The sequence below is a fragment of the Mastigoproctus giganteus genome, chromosome 7 (genome assembly GCF_048544385.1).
Source record: "Mastigoproctus giganteus isolate SK-2022 chromosome 7, ASM4854438v1, whole genome shotgun sequence".
NCBI lineage: Eukaryota > Metazoa > Arthropoda > Arachnida > Uropygi > Thelyphonidae > Mastigoproctus > Mastigoproctus giganteus.
In genome coordinates this window covers 184,843,453-184,861,437 of record NC_143581.1, presented here as the reverse complement: position 1 = coordinate 184,861,437, position 17,985 = coordinate 184,843,453, and the positions used below count along the sequence as shown (strand labels likewise).

The 17,985-nt window shown below is 36.3% G+C and overlaps 1 protein-coding gene across 2 annotated transcripts in view; it reads left to right on the top strand.

Annotated features, from left to right (window-relative positions):
• Positions 1 to 17,985, top strand: part of Rich (Guanine nucleotide exchange factor subunit Rich) — a 579,939-nt gene that overhangs the window by 492,086 nt on the left and 69,868 nt on the right. For both annotated transcript variants that reach the window (XM_090378010.1, XM_090378009.1), the window contains exon 29: positions 2,536 to 2,657. In XM_090378010.1, the coding sequence (XP_090234136.1) occupies positions 2,536 to 2,657 (122 nt within the window). The remainder of the gene's footprint in view (positions 1 to 2,535; positions 2,658 to 17,985) is intronic.

The following is a 17,985-nucleotide window of genomic DNA, read 5'->3' as shown; positions in this document are numbered from 1 at the left end:
CTGCCAATTGCATGGTGGGTGGTAAGAAGATGAGCCAGTTATCAATTGTAAGACCTAAATATTTTGTTGTAACAAAAAGAATGGTTTGATTAGTAAACCTGGCAAAAGAAGGCCTGTTGGTAGAAAGATGTCCTTCAAAAACCACCATGCAAGTCGTGTAGTTGAAATTTTCAATTTGTTAATGGATACCCAGTTGTGGGAGTCAAGCAGAATTTTATTAGCAGTGGTTTCGAGCTGAGCCCTGCAGTTACTATAAAAAGATAGAGCAAAAGTGTCAGCAAGCCATTGGTTTAAAACTAGATTCCACAGAAAGAGGAGCAAAACAGAGTATAGCCACAAAATACTGGTCTAGTTATAATATGAAAGTTTGAAACAACTGTGACAAAACAATTGGAGAAATAGTCCTAAAAAGTTAAGTAAAACTGTTTCGGACATTGGAGAAGGCAAAAACATTTGAGGATGCTTTCCCACCATAGGAATCAGAAGTGCCTTCGAAGTCAATGAACACAACAAGAATGTAAGTATGAATAGTGAAATGAATTAACCTTATGAACTCAAACAAAGCATCCTCGGTACCACAACCTGTGAAAAATGAAACTGATTATTAGCAAGACGGTTATTTTGCAGCAGAAAGTCTAAAGAAGAGGCTCTCAAAAACCTTTCCCAAAGCTGAGAAGAGATCAATAACCCTATAGGCACGTGGTGAAGAAGGAGTTTACCAGACTTTTTTGTAGGATATTCAACAAGCCAAATTTTCAAAATATGGGAAAATGTCAACTAATAGATTGTGATTTAATGAAAATAGTCAAATTATGAATTCACCCTCAATGGCATCAAAATCTGGATGTCTATTAGCTTTAACTTTTTGAATTGCTCCTTTTACTTCTTCAAGAGTAAATAATTCCATAGACAAATCTGGTGAATGCAAGATGTTGAGTTGGCTAACCTTAAGATGTGCTGGATCATCAGCAGACAAGTTATCAATAAGTAAAAAGAGTCAAGAATGAAATTGACAGTATTGTGCCAAGAAGTGGACTCAATATCATTAGAGATTACGGTGTTGTAAATGGCAAGAGATATCATCCTGTTTCTTGCTATTTTATATATTACTCCCCAAGGATCCCTATTACTCATACCAAAGACCAATTTTTGCCAAGAGAAATCTTAGATTGAATAATAGTCTTAACATATGCTTTCTTAAGGTCACAGTAAATTTTCTTCAACCTTTGAACTTCATCAGCAGGCCAAGAGGCTCTGTGGCGTTAGTGGTTTCTGCATGCACAACGTACACCACGTCTAGCATCCAACAGCTCCAGACTCTACCAATAGCTAATTTTAGGATAGTGACACTTCAGTTTAGAGGTAGGGTTAGCACATTTGGTAATTGAAACTTGAATAGCAGAGGCCATCTCAAAAGCAGTTAACTCAGAAAATTTCATTGTAGTGACTAAATTGGATGCAAGAGCAGAAGAAAATTTATTTCAAAGATAAAGGTATAATATCATTGTGTGGCCAAATAAAATTTCAGTGATATTATGATTACATAGTTTATCATCAATTACCAATCCCAGGAATTAATAAATGGGTATAAATAATTAGAAGAAAGGAAAACATCTATGTTAAATGTACCTTGTAGTGTTTGGAATGTAGGTGGCATATTGGGAAAATTAATTGATGTTGAAGAATGAAATCATCTAAAAGTAGTCCTCTATGATCAGAAGTAGAACTAAATCAGGTAGGAGCATTAAAGTCCCCTCTATTAAAACCTTGAGAAGAATTTATAGTGTTTATAGTTAACAGAACATGATCTAAAAAACAAAGAATGGCTTCTAGATCACAGGATGGAGGACAGTAGACTGAGAAACAATATGCTGATCCAAAGGAGCCAATTACAAAAGCATATATGACAAAAGAGGGTTATTCCCCATCTTATTATTCTTCTCTATCATTTTGAATGCGGTTGTAACGGAGGGTTTGATGAGGAGATTCAGCTGTTTCTGTTCTGACTGGATTCCATGAGGCAGAAATACACAGGGCAAATGTGAACTAAACTATTAACTAGTATTGAGTAAAGACTAGATACTTCAATTTGTAATGAGTACATTTGTTACAAATTGCGAAGGAACTAGTTCAGGGTTTACATTTTAATCAAAAATAGATAGCAAAGGTTTAGATTTTGTAAATTTCTTTTCTTTTGATCCAATAAACTAATTTACTGTGTGTGGAAAGGTCTCTTTTTTTAATAATAGTATATACATCCATCTCTAACTATATTAAAAATGTTTATTTTGAATTTAACTGTCTGCTGATCTTTTTTTTATAATGTAGTTAATTGCCATATGGGAACTTTGTTTAAGAATTTGCACAATGGGTGTCATTAACTAAAAAATCATTATTTGAAGAACAATGATAAAACTATAAGTTAATCTTAAAATTTTCTCTCTAAAATTTTAATTCCACTATTCAGAGTTCATTGATTTACATTTAGCAAGCTCAACAAAGGTGGACTAAAATCAATGTATTTGTTTTTGACAGAATCAGAGTAGCTAGAATCGAAGATTATGTTTCTGCTCTTAGAACATTGCACCAAGATTTTCAGTGGCCATTTCCCATATATCCTGTATCCTTTAATCTTGATTCTCCAAGCAGAAATGCAGGTTTGTTGATTGTTTTAAAATTTGTTTAAAATACAGGTTTGTTGTTTGTTTTAAGAAATATTTTTTTAACTACCCAATGTTGAGGCCTTCACTACTTGCTCTCCTTTTGTGATTCACTGATTACTTACTTAATAACAATATATACAACTTCATGCCAATTACTGAGTCACAATTTTCCTAATTCTTTCTGTCTGTCTGTCTTGTATTTTTATTTATTTATTTTTTCAATTAGAAATGGAACATACACAAGACATCTCTAGCCTGTATACACTAAACATATTTTCGTGGCTTCAGTGGACCCTATAGAAATCTGCCTCGGGTTAATTTGTTATTTCGTAAAATAGGCCATAGAGCAAAGCAATTGTACTTGCAACTCACCTACAAATACAAAGTGTGAAAAAAAAAAAAAAAAAGTTCTAAGACTTTTTCTAAATTAAAAAAAGGAAGATACATACAATGTTTAATAAACAGTCCTTTCAGAGTAGCTTCTCCCCCATGCTAATACATGCAAAGTTGTTGATTATTCCTATCAATTCTGGAATCATTGCTAGACGGTTCAGTTGTAAACCACTTGAGTTTTGCTCTTGTATACTGTTGGATAGTTGAAATGTCATCAAACCTTTCAGCTTAATTTTGAATTGGGGAAGAGAAAAATTACATGGGAGATAGATGGTCAGATGAATACAAAGGATGGGGTACTACAGGAATGTTTCTTTGAGCCAAAAATTGAATGGAAAGTGAAATATGTGCAGGAACATTGGCAATCACCATTTTCAAATTGCTGTAGTTTTCTCCTAACTCTTTTCTTACTTGAATAAAAATCTCTTTATAATTGGCCTTATTCACTGACCAACCTTTCTGAAAAAATTCATAATAACAATATACTGAGTTCAGGTCAAAAATCAAAAAAAAGCAACATTGTTTTTGTATTTGTTGGAACCTTTCATGTTTTCTGACTGTAGCAAGTTTGGTAATTTCCTCTAGGATGACTGGAAATGTAGTTTGGGAATGTGTATTATATTTAAAATGAATGTGATATCCTGTTTACCGGGAACTAATTTATTTGTGTACTCTGTTCAATCCAATTATATGCTAGCAGTGTACTTCATTTTCATTCTGGTTTCCTTTTTTTTGAGCAAGTTTTTTTCTCCCACCATTTGCTTTCTTCATGGTCTTCATGAAAGTTATACATTCTTTGTTTACAGCTCTCACAAATGACAAGCGGTAATTATAATCACCTGTATACCGTGATACTGATGTTTTCATATTAAGGGTGAGACATCCTTTTTATTATTATTATTATTGATAAACAATTTAATTTAAAAAAAAAAAAAAACATTTTTTTTTTTCCTGTTTATACTCCAGCACTACAACCAAGTCAGTAGAGTTTACAATAAATTGCCAATACAAATATTTATTGTATTTAGTAGTCAGGGGCTTGAACCTCGATCCACTCAAGGAACACGTGTTATGCACTCTCGCTCCTGACCACTCGGCTACGTCAGGCCTCCTTTTACCTACAGTTACCAGAATTGTAACTGAACCAAAGATATTTCTCTGCTTGGAATATTGCTTTATTTTAGGAGAGAAAATTACAAATTTATATATATATATATATATATATATATATATATATATATATTTATTTTTTTTTTTATTTATTATTATTTTTTTAACCATATTTAAGAATAACTTTTTCAGAATAAGAATCATTCAGGCTCAATAATGGCCTCCAATAAAGGTTTCCTTGATTGTAAAATTGATAGCACTTCAATTTTAAGCAGTTTCATTTATGTTTGATCACAACTGGTTCACAGCATATATATTATAGCAGGATATACCTTTTAATGGAGTTTTGTGCAGCACAAGAGCTATGTAATCTGCCTGAAAAGATAGATCATTTTTATTTCTACTTTCGGTATGGCACCACAGAGTAATGTACAATGCTCAAGCACTGTAATTTCCTCCCTCTGTTATCCTAATTGTGCTTGCTAAGCAGAAGCTGTCACAGCATGCAAAAGTTGTAAAATAGCATGAGATGGAGGCTGCTGGCCAATCCCAATCCAGCATCCTCTTTCAGGTGTTGCCCTCTCTGTGTCAACCATAAAAAAAAAAAAAAAAAAAAAGGGTAAAGTGCAGCCATTATCTACCCACTGCAAGATGGAAGCTCCTCAACAACTCATGCTGAGGGAAATGGACCATAATCTGCCATGCGGGTTGGTAGGTCGACCATATTTAGCAGTCAGGGGCTTGAACCCCTGTCTACTCAAAGAGCATGTGCTACTGCACTCCTGCTCCTGACCACTCAGCTACTGGGGCCTCAGCCATAACCTAATCCCAACTATAATTTTCCCTCTCTTCCTATCAACCCACCTTCCTTTCATACAGTTTTTAAATTTTTTTATTTTTTTTATTTTATTATTTATTATTATTTTTTTAATATAATGTTTGAATGCTATGTTATGCAGATTTCCTTGATTATAAAATTGAAAGCACTTCACCTGTGTAAGATTTAGATTCTATTTATTTTAATAGAGTCTAAAAATCATATTTTTTGTGAATTTTCTCCTCTGCCCTTTCAGTGAGGAAAGAGAAACCTCATTTTGAGGTTTCTCTTTGCTTAATTTGTAATCTTAATTTCTTTTAATATACTGTAAATTTAATTTTTCTAATATAAATTTGAAGTTAAATTTTTGAAGTAAATATCTGTGATATTTTGTAAATTTAATTCTTACCTTTTGTAAAGCTATTTCTGGTAACTGGTGTACTTTTAGATTTATTGCAAGTTTAAATTCTTATGCTCAGTAATTCTGAAAATTTTGGCCCCTGCTTAATTGTTGTAATATATATTTTTAATTTAATTCTTACTTTAATAATAGTTGGTACAAGATCCACACTGAATACTTCATCCAAGGAAATAGTCATAGGCAGTTTCTGTATGGGTCACAAATTCATCGCTTGCATAGTGTGGCATATACTAGTATTAGTAGTAGTGGAAAATGGTGCAAGAAAGTAAACTTATACATCATGGAGGGGGGGCAACCTTCCTATTTCACATGCTCATCCCTCTCTAACAGTTTATCTGGTCCTTGAATTTATTCCAACTATCCACCTCTACAACACTAAATGGAAATTTGCTCCAACAATCAACCCCACTCTGGCTGAAGGAAAATTTCCACATATCCACCTGCAACCTTCCTCAATTTGAATTTTTCGCTTATGTATATAGTCTCAGGAAGGAATCTACCAACATTAACTCCATCAGAACTTAAGAGCACTCTTTTGCTACCCTCAACAATGTTGCTGCTCTTCTCTGAACCCGTTTCAACAGATCTGCATCTTCTAAAACGAGGCTTCCAGATCTGTATGCAGTACTCAAAATGTGGCTCAACACAATGGGATAATCACTGCCTTATCCCTCCTGGCAAAATCCCATGAGCTGTCCTGGCAGCCCGTCTGCACTGCTCAGAGAACTTCATATCTAACTGTACAATTACACCCAGGTCTTTTTCATTTTCCACTGTCCCGGGTGACCTTTAGGTCTATCTGTTTGATAATCATAACTCAAACGACAATTCCTTTCTTTTTTTACCAATGTAAAGAGTTGTTGCAATCTCAAATTAAAACTTAGTGCATTGCTTGAAGAATTTGAATCACTGAAAAAATGGAAGCTTGCCCAAGAAGATAATAAAACTGGGAGCTCTTCGGGAACTTGAGTATCTAGTAACCTACCAAGTGATACACCCCAATTTAAATCCCAGAACAGAATAGTAAAGCGCATACTTCTCTGGTTCAAGAGGATTTAGTTTTTTTTAGGAGGTGCCATTATCGAGGAAACAGATAAATTTTTTTGTAATAAAAATGAGGAACTAGAACCCTAGAACTGGGCTTGTCTGCCACGAGAAGCAATTAATAATTTCACCAACAGGTTTTAAGGAGGGTAAAGAGAGCATTGTTATTCATGTAGGGTCTAATGATATTAAGCACACACAAACTGACAGTCTGTTGGATAAATAAAAAAATGCTGCTAGTTTAAAATATATATGGGTCTGCACTTTTGCAAGAATATTGCTGATGTTATTGAGAGAGTGATAGGTGAGTCGGAAAACTGCTCGCTTGGAGGGACGATACACAGACTAATAGATTAACAATAGCCACAGGCAGAGATGAAAGTGATTCTTGCACTGCATTTGTTGGAAAATGCAGTAGCCTGGAAAGCAAGGTTGGGGGTTTCGTGCCTTACTGTGTGTCATCATGGAACAAGTGAATACATGGGCTGTGTAAGGGTAACTAAGAGTAAGAACATGTGCGTGTATACTTGCATGCACACTAATGCCAGGAACACTAAATAAACTTCATGAATTTTAAGTACTGATTAAGTGATCAAATGCAGACATTGTAGGGATAGCATAGATATGGTGTCATTTAGACATGAGTGAGCTGAATTTCAATATGGGGAGTAAAATGTATACAAGAAGGACAAACAGGACAGGAGGGATTATACTCTTAGTTAAGAAGCATTAAATCTAAGGCAGTGCATCCAGTTGACATGGGTGACTAGTGCAATGTTGAGTCAGTTTGGTGTGATATCAGCACTGAAAAAAAAAATGAGAGTAGGAATGTGTGTTATAAGCCTAATGACTCTGATGGATACAGTAAACAGCTGTACAGAGAAACAGAGTGGGCCAGTAAATCAGAATATCTTATAATGGGGGATTTTAACTTTTCAGTTGTTACTGGAACTTGTGGATTGGTCACTTACACACTAGCAAGATTTTATGGATTTATTGGGTAACTGTTAACTATCAGCATGTTAGAGAGGCAGCAAGAGAGAGAAATACTTTTGATCTGATTATCAATAGTGATTCATCATGCATTAAGAATCTGCAGATAAAAGAACCACTAAGTGGTAGTGATCACAGTGTATTGATGTGGAATTTATTAGAGAAGTATCAACTCTCAAGGGTAAAGGGAAAGGCTTTCATATGGGTGAAATTTTAAATTGTATGCAGTGACACCAGGTGATGATGTTACCAATAGCAAATTCTAAATGGGAAGTATTTATGGAAGTAATCATAGAAGCTACTAGGCTTTTCATACCAACGAAAAAATACCTTCAATGCTTAGACTGAAATGGATATTATTTGAACTGTTGAGACAAGTGGCAGAGGAGAAAAGTGCATGGGATGAATATAAATTGTCAGGTGATTCAGAAGCCTATGGTAGATATAAATTTGTCTTTAATCAATTCACAAAGGAGGTTAAGCAAGTTAAGGCAGATTATGAGAATTCTCTGGCAAAGAAAAGCAGCAAGACCTTTATGTTTATACTAGCATAGAAGGAAGGGATTGAATCACATTGGGCCATGTGTCAATGGGTTAACTGTTGATGACACTGCTCAGGTTGCTGACAAATTGAATAGGTATTTTGCATCTACATTCACACATGAGAAATTCTTTAGGGGAGGGTATGCCAGAAGTTTATCAAACTCCAGTGGGGAGCTAAATGACTTTGATTACTGAAAGGAAAGTGGAAGGGAAATTGTTGAAGTTGAACATAAAGGATGACTCCAGGGTGGATGGGAGCTATCCAGTCATATTAAGAGAGGCAATAAAGGGAGTAAGAGCCTTTAGCCATAATTATGTGAGCAACCTTGGGTTCAGAGGACATCCCTATCAACTGGAGATGTGCAAATATATCTCAGATTCATAAAGGGGGATCAAAAGATGACATAAGTAATTACAGACCTGTTAGCTTAACATCTGTTCCAGGGAAAATAATGCAGTCACTGGTTAAAGAAGTAATACAGGACCATCTGTATAGGAATGCAATTATGCTGTAGTCACAGCTTGGATTTGTTAAGGTGGGGGGGGGGTCTTGTCTAACCATTCTGATAAGTTACTATGATGCAATGATCAAGGAACTGGTTGCAAAAAATAATTTTGATATCATATACAATAAGTCATCGACTTACATGATTAATTCGTTCCATCGATTTCTGTGCAAATTGAAAAATTGCGTAAGTCGAATGGCACTTAAATATGATCTATTTTTAATTGTTGTTGTTGTTGTTGTTATGGGAGTCTAAAGGCGCATAAGTTACTATGGTTATAATGTGCCTATTTTTTTTTTTTTTATTGTATATTCTTTTGAAAGGAAAATTCAAGCAAATCAACTTCTATTTATGAAAATTTTGTGGGATAAGACTTTATTCAATATCCTATTGAGTACGTGAGCTCATACATAAATATAAAAATGTATAAATTTAGCTGAAAATAGCCATTCTGTACTAATTGTTTAATAATATGTTCTCAGACTCTGAAGATTTTTATGGTGTCTTGAAGTACTTGTCCAATGATGTCTGCACTGTAGCTCTTTTTTCTCGTCGTAAATCAGTTTGTAGCATGCAATTGCATCATGCACCACTCCAATCGCTTTTTCAAACCGTTCGGTGTCTGGATCCTGAGCTTTTAAGCCAGCTGGTCCTTCATTGATCATTTTAAAGCATTTTTCCATTTCCTTAGTATCAAATTGTTTTGATGGTTCGACTTCTTGTACATCCTCCGAAACCGCGTCTTCATTTTTATGGTCATCAAGCTCCATTAATTCTTCATAACTTAATTCCTTTATATGACTTTCAACAATTCAATAAAGTCATTTTCCTCTAAATTTAATTCCAATGTTCCAGTCATTTCCACAAGCTCTCTAATTACATCTTCATTTTCTTCATTTCCCAAAGCATCTTGAACAAACTGGTTGGCAAGTTTCTTCCAGACAGCATTCATGGTTGATACTGTAATTTCACTCCAGGCAGCATCGATGTTTTTAACAGCTTTGTAAATGTCAAATTATTTCCAGAACTGCTTCAGTGATCTGGCCTTCTGTCCTTCAGTGGCCCTTACTGCCTGTCAAAATGTTGATCATAGATAATACTTTTTGAATGTCTGTATTATATCCTGATCCATGGGTTGAATGAGGTAAGGTGTATTTGCAGGCAAAAATATAACTTTTATGTGTTCATGATAGCCACACACAGTTTTTGGGTGACCAGGTGCATTATAAACCAACATTAATATCTTAAATGGTAGCTTGTTTTCTTGGCAATATTTTTTTAACTTCTTGCACAAAATGATGGAGAAATCAGTCCCGAAAAATTTCTTGTGTCACCCATCTTTTTGATTGGACTTCCACACAACAGGTAGCGATGTCTTTGAATTATTTTTGAAGGCCCTTGGATTTTCGCTATGGTAAACTAGCAGTGGTTTTATCTTGCAACCTCCAGCAGTATTTACTCCAAAAAAGAAGGGTTAATCTGTCCTTTGATACGTTAAATTTTGGCATAGTTTTTTTCTTCTTGTAATATGTAAGAATGATCTGGCATTTTTTTTCCAATATAAACCACTCTCATCTACATTGAAGATCTGTTGTGGTAGATAATCCTCATTTTTGATGATTTCTGCCAATCTTGGGGAACTCCATAGCTGCTACTATGCCTGCACTAGCAGCCTCACCTATAACTTTGATGTTGTGTAGTTTAGCACGGCCCTTAAATCTTTGAAACCATTTGATGGCTTGCAATGAATGTTTCACTAGCAACATTCTCACCACATTTACACTTTAGTCCTTCAAAAAGACTCAAGGCTTTTTCTTGTATGAGCATAAGACTTATTGACATCCTTTGTTGTTTCTCTTCTATCCAAATCATCAACAATTTTTCCATTTCTTCTATTAATAAGCCTCTTCTTTTGGATATGATCGTAGATTACATTGGCACAGAACTTTTTACCTGCTGCACAATCCAAACTTTATCTTTTATAATGGTTCTAAAAGTCAATTCATTCATTTCATAAACACATGCAATGTCCACAAATTTCTTGCCGTTTTCATGTTGTTTAATTATTTCAGCTTTAGTCTCCATAGTTATAATGCACTTCTTCTTATCACTATGATTACTATTCTCACCATTTCTCTCTTTTTGCAGACATATTTATGGTTTATATTTATTTTGTTTACAACAAGTATAAGCTCACATCATACAACTTACACTAAGTGGTTAAGGTGAACACAAAGCGCCGATGCCACTATCAATTCACATTAGCAGACTCTAACACAATCTCTATTATATTTAAAGTGGCGCTTAATGGATGCCATGGCTAGTCGTAAGTAGAAGTAACACAACTACACATCTATGAATCCGCGTAAGTCTAGGACTTAGTGTACTTGGATTTCAGGAAGGAATTTGATACTGTTGCACATAAAAGACTGCTGTATAAACTGGAGCAATATGGCATTAAGGGCAAGTTACTGCTATAGATGAAGGGATGGTTAAGTGGAAGAAGACAGAGTGGTTATCAATGGGCATTGCTCTTCAGGGACTAATGTTATCAGTGGAGTACTGCAAAGTTCGCTGCTGGGCACATTGTTGTTTTCGATATTTATTAATGATATTGATGAAGGTATATCAGCATTAAACTCAAAGTTTACAGATGATGCAAAGGTTAGCAGGGTGATTAATGACAGTAATCAGGTTGAGCTGCTGCAACAAGATCTAGGAAAATTGGGTTGCGAAATGGCAATTGAAGTTTAACATTTATAAATGCAAGGTACTGTATATGGGTAGCAGTAATCCCATAGTAACTTATCAACTTTGTGTTACTACACTCAGGGTAGAGGAAAATAAAAAAGACCGGGGGGTATTTGTGGAATCAAATATGAAATTCTGCCACAAAAGCTTATGGGGTTTTGTCAACGTTATATAGAAACTTGGCTTGCAGGGATAAGGAGGTGAGTATCTCTTTGTACAAAGCCATCATTAGGCCACATCTTGGATATTGTATACAGGTCTGGAGACCACACTTTAGGAAGATGTAGCTCTGCTGGGATTGATGCAGACAAGGGCAACCAGATTGGTTAAGGGAACAAAACAGTGCACTTACCTAGAAAGGCTTCAGTTTTGCAAATTGCAGCTTCTGGAGACTAGGCATATGTAGGGTGATCTGATTGAGGTGTTTAATGCCTTGAATGGGTTGAGTAAGCTAAATGTGAATGACATTATTCCTCTTGCTAAGACTATGCGCATGAGGGGGCTTAAATTTAAGTTAAGGAAGGATGGTTGCGGGATAGATGTGCTGAAGTTTGCCTTCAGCCAGTTGGTGGTTGATCGTTGGAACAGGCTTTCATCTGTTGTGGAAGTGGATGATTTCAATAAATTCAAGGAAGAACTAGACAAATTCTTGGAGGGTATATATGGGAGACATGTATAATGGTTATTATTTTTTTTTTTTTTTGGCTAATGCTATATAAGCTTGCCTTCTTGGATCATTTGCCACTGCTACTATCATTTTCACTTCTCTCCAGGTATGGTAGGAGGGACTGTATGCTAAAGGTCCTGTGGATTAAATCAAGACTTGAGGAACTCTGCAAAGCTTTTGATAATTTTTCTAAAATTAATAAAAACAGGCATTACATTAAAAAAATTATCATGGAATGTTTAACTCATTTCTCTGTACTCTAGCTTTATGTAAATAACAACAGTTACACTTCATGCAAATTCTAAATTCACTGAGCTTTTAAGAATAATCACTTTACTGTACTTATGTCATTACTTTTAACATGCAATGTTATTCCACCTTGAATTTAAATATCACCAACACATTCAAACATATGAACTTCAAATAACTAACCTCACAAGCACAACATTAATTTCTGAACTAAATGATTTGCAAAGCAGATCATAGGCAAGGAATATAATAGAAACTCCTTCACAGGCTATTTATAGAACATTTTTGTATCTTACCTCAAGCATAACAGGCTTAGTCATTTATGCTTTTCCTTGAGACTGATAAGTAAAACACAGAAAACTAGTTATTCATTGCTGACTGTAACTTTGTATTGACCGAAAGTTATACTAACATCTCAACCATAATAAACAACAATAAATACAGGTAGTTACCTCATATGAATCCATATTGTAGTGATAATAAAATATAGTATTTATTAAAAATCGTACAAATATCCAAACAAATTTCTGCAGTCAAATTTCCCTTGTAACTAATAATTGCTTGGCAATTATTAGTACAAGGGAAATTACTTGGCACCCCCTCCCCCGGGTGCCAAGCAATTATTAGTGTAATCAAGTGATTCCAAGTGAGCTCTATATTGTGTGTGCAAAGCGAATAGTTTTCTTTTGGTTTTAAATACAGTTTTCATTATTTCTTTAATAGTACTAACCAAACTAACTCAGTCACTTGGTTACACTTGTGGCACTGATTCTGCCTCCCAGCGGGGCTGGAAACCTGAAAAGAAAAGTTATCTTTCCAGGGCTAAAAGGAGCAAAATGATCTCCCCTACAGGACTTAAGGATCCTAACATGGCTATTCATGAGATAAAAGACTAACTCATGCAGTGCCAAACAACAAAAAACTGACATTATTAAGAGAAGAGCTCCAGTGCACCTTGCATTGCACTCTACTCAAGAAAAGTCTAGGTAGCCGCTTACCTTTTAAAATATAGAATATACCTAGAAAATTTAATAGGATTGCCAAAAACAACCAAGTGTCTGAGATCTGGCAACTTGCTGCCTGAGGTCTCAGATGAACGACAATCACAACAGCTCCAAAAAATTACATCCTTTGGAGGATTATCAATCACTGTTTCCCCTCATGCTACTCTAAACACCTCCAGGGGGTGTTGATAGCTGAGTGTGACCTCATGAATCTCTCAGAAGAAGGGTTGAAAAATGAAAAAAACGAATTAGAAGTCCAGGGAATTGTACACATAAAGTGCATATATTCCAAACAAGACAATGCTCCAGTTCCAATTCGGAACATAATACTAACATTTGATAGCTCCAGACCTCCAACATCCATCAAAGCAGGTTTTAAATGCCAAAAATTTGGGCATTCCCAAAACGTGTGCAGAGGTTTAGCCACTTGTTCTAATTGCAGTTCACATGAGCACATTCACTGGGAATGTAAATCAGAGCAGCACAAGTGCTCAAATTGTAATGGCCCACATACTGCCTATTTCAGAGATTGTCCTCTATGGAAAAATAAAAAAATAATAATAAAAAAAAAAACATTCAATGGTCAAAGCTGAACAAAACATCATGTACCAAGAAGCCAAAAAATTGGTACAGGCTCAATTTAACATGCGACTCACTTTCGCTCAAGTAGTTCAAAAGCCAGCTGCAGTAGTAACCAGTACTGTGCAAAAAGTATCAACAACTGTTACTCAAACAAAAGTTACATTTCCCCCAAAAACATCAATGTCAGACAGGCTCGGTCAATTTTGGCAGCTGTGCCCTTATTTAGTAAACCATCTAAGACAAGTAGGGCTATTACTACACCAATCACTGTTCTGCATACTAATAATAATGCTGACCCGGCTAGCCGGGTGGGTAAAGTGCCTGCCTGGCAACCCAAAGGTTGCGGGTACGAATCCCTCCTGGGGTTGGATCAAAGTACTGCAAAAACCTTGGAAGATGCATTATGGCCACAGAAGCCGATGCACCAACAATTAACTAAAAAAAAAAAAAAACTAATAATAACGCGCATACTAACCCAAATATTCAAAAACTGATGATTCTACTGAAACTGACTCAATAGAAATGGATGGAAACACTGACCATGAAGAACCAGTTCTTGACCTATTCCCAGAGGAAGAGACGGAGACAGGAAGACCGTACTTTCTGAAAAGAAAATCTATTCACCATAAGCCAACAGCTCCTCGGACAGAAACTGAGGACCACACTACATCCAAATAATGCCCAGTTTCCTTCAATGGAATTGTAGAGGATATCGCAGCAACCCTGATGACATTTGGAATCTCCTTCAGTATAACCCAGTTGCTTTTGCCTTCGAGAAACTAACTTAACCGCTTCTATTATGAGCACATTCACTGGGAATGTAAAGCAGAGCAGCACAAGTGCTCAAATTGTAATGGCCCACATACTGCCTATTTCAGAGATTGTCCTCTATGGAAAAAGAAAGAAAGAAAAAAAAAAAACATTCAGTGGGTCAAAACTGAACAAAACATCATGTACCAAGAAGCCAAAAAATTGGTTTCTCATGTAACCAATTCGGCTCATGGAGGAGTTGCAATTGTAGTCAGCTCAAATATCCCTTCCCAACCATTAATGTTGCAAACAAATCTTGAAGCAGTAGCCACTTGAATATCCTTTCGTTTTGCTGTTACCATTGTCTTTTTATATCTTCCCCCTAACCAAAACATCTCATACAGCGATCTTGAAACTCATGTATCTCAGCTCCCCCCCCTCCCTCCCCCCATTTTGCATCACGGGCAATTTTAACGCACATAATCCCTTATGGGGTGATTAAGATACATGATAAATGGGAGAAAATATTAGAAAAGTTTCTTGATAAATTAAATATAACACTATTGAATATTGGATTACCCACCTATTTTCACCTGCCTTCTGGGTCAAACTCAGCAATTGACCTCTCGATATGCTCACCAGCCTTTTTCCTACTGTTTGACTGGTCTGTTTATGATAGTTTATTGGGTAGTGACCACTACCCAATCATCTGTCATATAGAAGCAGATTTACCACCCTGCCATAATCAGACAGCCAAATGGAACTTTGCAAAAGCTGATTGGGAAAAATATAAGCAGCTAGCAGTCCTAGAAAAAACAATTGTTTCAAATGTGTCAATAAAGGATGCTTTTGATTATATAACAAACCAAATATTGCAGGCCACCAAAGCAGCAATACCAAGGGTTTCCATAAGTCAGCAAATAAGACCAAAACCCTGGTGTAACAACAAATGCAAATGAGAGAAAAATAAAACTTGGAATAATTTTTGCAAGAATCCTAACACTGCTGATCTAGTCCAGTTTAAAAAAGCCAGAGCCAATGATGGGTGCATTCTGTGAGCAAGCAAAAGAGGATCATGGAAACATTTCGCTTCCACAATTACGAGGACTGCCAAAACACAAACAATCTGGAAAAATATTAGTAAAATGTATAACAGATATCCTCCTTCACATCTGTCAATACTGAATGTAAATGATAATGATGTTTCATTGCCTCAGGACATACCTAACACTGTTGGCAAATTTTTTTCTCAAACCTGTGCCATTTCCTCATACTCACCAGAATTCCAGAAATTAAAGTACCTTGCTAAAAAACAGACTAAATTTTGGCACTAACCACCATCAATCATACAACTGCCCCTTTACCATAATTGAAATACAACTTGCTCTTAACAGCTCAAGACATAGTGCTGCTGGAGTTCATTATTCCATGTTAAAAGAGCTGAGTGAAGAGTCACTTTGTGTCTTTCTCCTTCTAAAATGCTTTCCCTGATACCTGGCGACAATCATATAATGGCATAGCATTATTAAAATCTGGTAAAGACATTGAATCCACATCATTACTGGCCTATTGCCCTCACCACTTGTATGGGCAGAATAATGGAAAAAATAGTAAACTCTCATCTCACCTGAACTCTGAGCAAATATAACCTTATCACTTCATCGCAGTGTGGATTTCATACAGGTAGATCAACTTAGACCTCTTGACTCAAATGGAAACCCTGATTCGCAATGCTTTCGTATGAAAGGAACATCTGACTACAATTTATTTAGACATCGCGAAAGCTTTTGACACAGCTTGGCAATATGGAATTCTTTGTGATTTCTACACTTTAGGCTTCAGGGGCAATATGCCAAAGTTCATACAGAACTTTCTGAAGCAGCGATCCTTCCAGGTCTGCAATCAGTCCACCCTCTCTCATAACTTCATCCAAGAAGAAGGTGTTCCACAGGGTTCAGTTTTAAGTGCCACGCTATTCGTTATAAAAATCAACTCAGTAACCAGCACCAGATCACGGAGAATTTGTATGCCATTTATCCATCAATAGATCGAACTGCTGGCATATGTCTTCACTCATTACTTGATAATTGGCAGCTAGACCTTTCTAAAATAGCCACCACTAGTTCCACTGTTCCTCCATGGGCTCTCTCTCCTGCAGCATGTGATCTGTCTCTGCAAGGATGGGGATATTTCACCACAGAATATAAAACAGCTTAACAAATCTCTAATTGAAAAATATGAATCTTATACCTGGAAATACACTGACAGCTCAAAACTGACCATCATGTTGGTGCTGCTGTTTTTCATCATCCACAGTCTCCAGTCAGTTACCATTAGAATGCAGCATTTCTACTGCTGAATTACACGCCATACAAATGGCCTTCGAAACTATAAAATTGCATCAGTTCACCCATAGTGTTATTTTTACCAACTCACTCAGTGCCATTCTCACTTTACAGCAACCAAGGAAACATCACAATTACCTACTTGGTAATATTCAAAACTTGCTGACTGACCTAGCTAAGGGCATGAAAGTAGTAAAATTCTGTTGGGTCAATAGCAATGTTGGCATACATGGCAATGAGAGTGCTGACCATGCAGCCAAATCTGCTGTGGAATCAGTTGACGCTTCTTTCAAAATTCCTTTCACTGACTATAAAAGTCGTATAATAAGGTGAAGTATGGATTACTGGCAAAACCAAGAAGGCAGCAAGCTCCTTCAGATTAAACCGGATCTTCGGTCTTGGCCATCTAGCTTCTGCTTGAACTGAAAGGAAAAAGTCACACTTGCAAGACTTCGAATAGGACATACACACCATACTCACTTTTATCTTCTTTTTTCCTCACATCTGCTTTTCTGTCCGAACTGCCATGCTCAAGTAACAGTCCAGCATATCTTAGTTCACTGCCCTCTATATAATGGAGTATGGCAAACCACATTCTTATTATTATTAGCTATATGGTGCAAGGAAGCCTGAGCCTTATGCTGCACCAGCCAAAAGAAAAATTCTAAAATTACCCTGAGAGAGAGACAGTCAGAAGTAGAAGGGAATCACCAAGAAAGGGAATGATGATGATATCCAGCTCAGGACCCTGGATGTGCCAAGCCCATACTCACCAGATGGGGTTATTAGCATTAGTTGAGGCGTATGGTGCAAGAAAGCAAGCTTATAGAGCATCAGCCTAAAAAAAAAAAAAAACACCCACCCATTTGATCACTCCAGATGTTTGGAGTGACCAGATTCTAGTTCAGCCCTAAATTTATTTATGCTATCAGCTTCCACAACAACAGATGGAAACCTGTTCCATCAATCAGCTGCCCACTGGCTAAAGGCAAACTTCCACACATTTATTCTACTAGTCTCCAGATGCTGCAACTTACAGAATTTAAGCCTCTCCTGGTAAGAAAACCCTTTTGTTCCTCTCACCAAACTTGTTGCCCTTCTCTGTATTCGTTCTAGCAACTCTACATTCTTCCTAAAATGAGGCCCC